Genomic DNA, 2,635 nt, shown 5'->3' with positions numbered 1-2,635 from the left:
TGGTTCCTAGGTGGCTAAATAGAGTTTCGGATCCATCTGGTGATGAATTACACTGCTTTTGTGATGCAAGCAAAAGTGCTTATGGAGCTACAATTTATTTGATATCTGCCAGTTCAACATCTAGATCATCCCAGTTAGTGATAGCTAAAAGTCGCGTTTCTCCATTAAAACAATTGTCTCTTCCTAAACTGGAATTGATGGCTGCTGTTATCGGAACCAGAATGATTGCATCAATCCGTGACCAATTTCCTGAATCAAGAATCTTTATGTGGACTGATTCAACTATCACTTTGCATTGGATTCGTGGATCTCCCCGGAAATGGAAACGTTTTGTCTCAAACCGAGTCACCGAAATTCAACAAAGAAGCGATCCCAGTCAATGGAATCACTGTCCTGGCTCTGATAATCCTGCTGACAAGTTGACGAGAGAAGGAATCGAAGCCAGTGCCCTTGTGCAGGACGATGTATGGTGGCACGGGCCTCCGTGGCTTATCTGTTCCAGAAATGAATGGCCGGCTACTGATGATAGTCAGTTTTCACTGACTGACGATGTCCAAACTGAAATAATGACTGTTTCTTTTATTGCAGGTGCTGATCCAGATCCTGTGCTCAAAGTTGAGAACTTTAGTACTTTACGTAAATTATTGCATGTTACATCCTATATTTTCAGATTCATTAAGAATTTAAGGTCTTGTGTAAAACAAAATGGGACAATTACGAGTACTGAAGTAAGTGAATCAAATAATTATTGGATAAGAACTGTTCAATATAAATACTATTCGAATGAAATTAATTGTTTAAAAAATAATTTAGAAATCAATTCTAATTCTAAACTATTTCAGTTGAATCCCAAACTTGATGAAAATAAGATTCTGAGAATTAAAAGTCGTTTAGCTAATTCCTCATTAGATGTCAGTGAAAAGTGTCCAATAATATTACCTAATAATGATTATTTTGTTGCTTTAATTATTAAGGATTGTCATGAAAGGGTTTTGCATGCTGGTGTGAATGACACTTTATTGCTAATAAGAAGTAAATTTTGGATAGTGAAAGGAAGACAATTCGTGAAATCTGTTATATATCGATGTAAAATTTGTAGAAGATTTAGTGTTACTTCTGGTAAGCAAGTAACAGGTAATCTGCCTGTTGATAGAATCGAAAAATCTCCCCCATTTAATATAACAGGCATCGATTTTGCAGGACCCCTTTATTTAAGGGATGGTTCTAAGTGTTACATTGCATTGTTTACTTGTGCTGTGACTCGTGGGGTTCACTTAGAGTTAGTGTCTAGTTTAAAAGTTGAAAGTTTCATTCAGGCTCTAAGAAGGTTTTTTGGACGCAGGGGCATTTGTAAAATAATTTATTCAGATAATGCCAAAACTTTTAAAGCTGCTGATCGTGAAATTAAATATTTATTCAAATTGTGTAAAAATGACGAACTTCTACAATACTTAGAAAAACAAGGAATTGAGTGGAAGTTTATTGTCGAAGGTGCTCCATGGTGGGGTGGTTTTTGGGAGCGTTTGGTAAGATCGGTTAAAATTGCATTAAAACGAATATTACATAAATCTTTATTAACTTTTGAACAATTACTTACTGTACTTACAGAGATTGAAGCTGTTATTAACTCTCGACCAATAACTTATATGTATAACGATATTAATGAACCGGATCCTTTAAGTCCTTCGCATTTTTTGATAGGTAATCAATTAACCGTTTTACCATCCTCCAGTTCTAAATTAGAGTCTTCAAAAGCAGAATTAACAAAAAGATGGAAACATAGGCTTATGATGATAGAACATTTTTGGAAACGCTGGCAAAAGGAATATTTGCTAGAATTAAGATCTGCCATGATGCATAAAATGCCCAAAAATATTGTAAGTTTTAAAATTGGTGATGTTGTACTTGTACGCGAAGATAATGTTAAAAGATTAATGTGGAAGTTAGGTCGAATAAAAGATATTTTTCCTGGCAGAGATGGTAGAATAAGGTCATGCCAAATCCAATTAAAAAACAGTGTTGTAAATAGACCCATTGAGAGACTTTACTTATTAGAAAGTGATTGATTGCTTTGTTTATTCTTTGTTTGAAATATTCATTATATGTTGTATTTTTTTTGTAAGTGTATAACATTTGTATGGTTATTTGTAATAGAATGCATCGTTAAACCAATGCATTGGAGTGGGCTGGATGTAGAAAATTTATGTTTTGAACCAATAGATGGCGTTGCCTACTCTTTTGTTTTTGGCTATTCTAATGTTTACTTTTTGTTTTGTTGTTATTAAAGAATATGAATCCTAACCCCTCTGTCGCTTTTTTATAATTGTAAAGCCTTATCGTTACTGAAATACGTAGTTGTAAGAGTAATTGCAAGCTGAAAACAGTGCCAGCAAATACACAGAATATTAGAAAAAGTGAAAATACTGGTAGGAGAACAATTTCAATATTCGGGAGGAGTTAATCTATTCTGATCAATTAGCAATTCACTGAAATTAATTTTTTCTCGGCAAAGAAGCAATTTAATTTAAAAATTGCATTCGTTAAAAAGAATTGGTAGTCATGGATTTTTATTATTCCTGAAAAAAAGCTAAAAAAAGAAATTTATTGGTTACCAGTTTTTACACTTTTTCGTCTT

The 2,635-nt window shown here is 33.5% G+C and overlaps 1 protein-coding gene across 1 annotated transcript in view; it reads left to right on the top strand.

The window, feature by feature from the left end:
- Nucleotides 1-2,066, top strand: part of LOC122272414 (uncharacterized) — a 3,083-nt gene extending 1,017 nt beyond the window's left edge. The window contains exon 2 of the mRNA XM_071181730.1: nt 11-2,066. Coding sequence (XP_071037831.1) covers nt 11-2,066 — 2,056 coding nt within the window. The remainder of the gene's footprint in view (nt 1-10) is intronic.
- The last annotated feature ends 569 nt before the right edge of the window (nt 2,067-2,635 follow it).

The sequence above is a fragment of the Parasteatoda tepidariorum genome, chromosome 6 (assembly GCF_043381705.1).
Source record: "Parasteatoda tepidariorum isolate YZ-2023 chromosome 6, CAS_Ptep_4.0, whole genome shotgun sequence".
In the NCBI taxonomy this organism is placed as follows: domain Eukaryota; kingdom Metazoa; phylum Arthropoda; class Arachnida; order Araneae; family Theridiidae; genus Parasteatoda; species Parasteatoda tepidariorum.
Note: the sequence above shows the minus strand (reverse complement) of the source record. Positions and strands in the feature narration are given on the sequence as shown.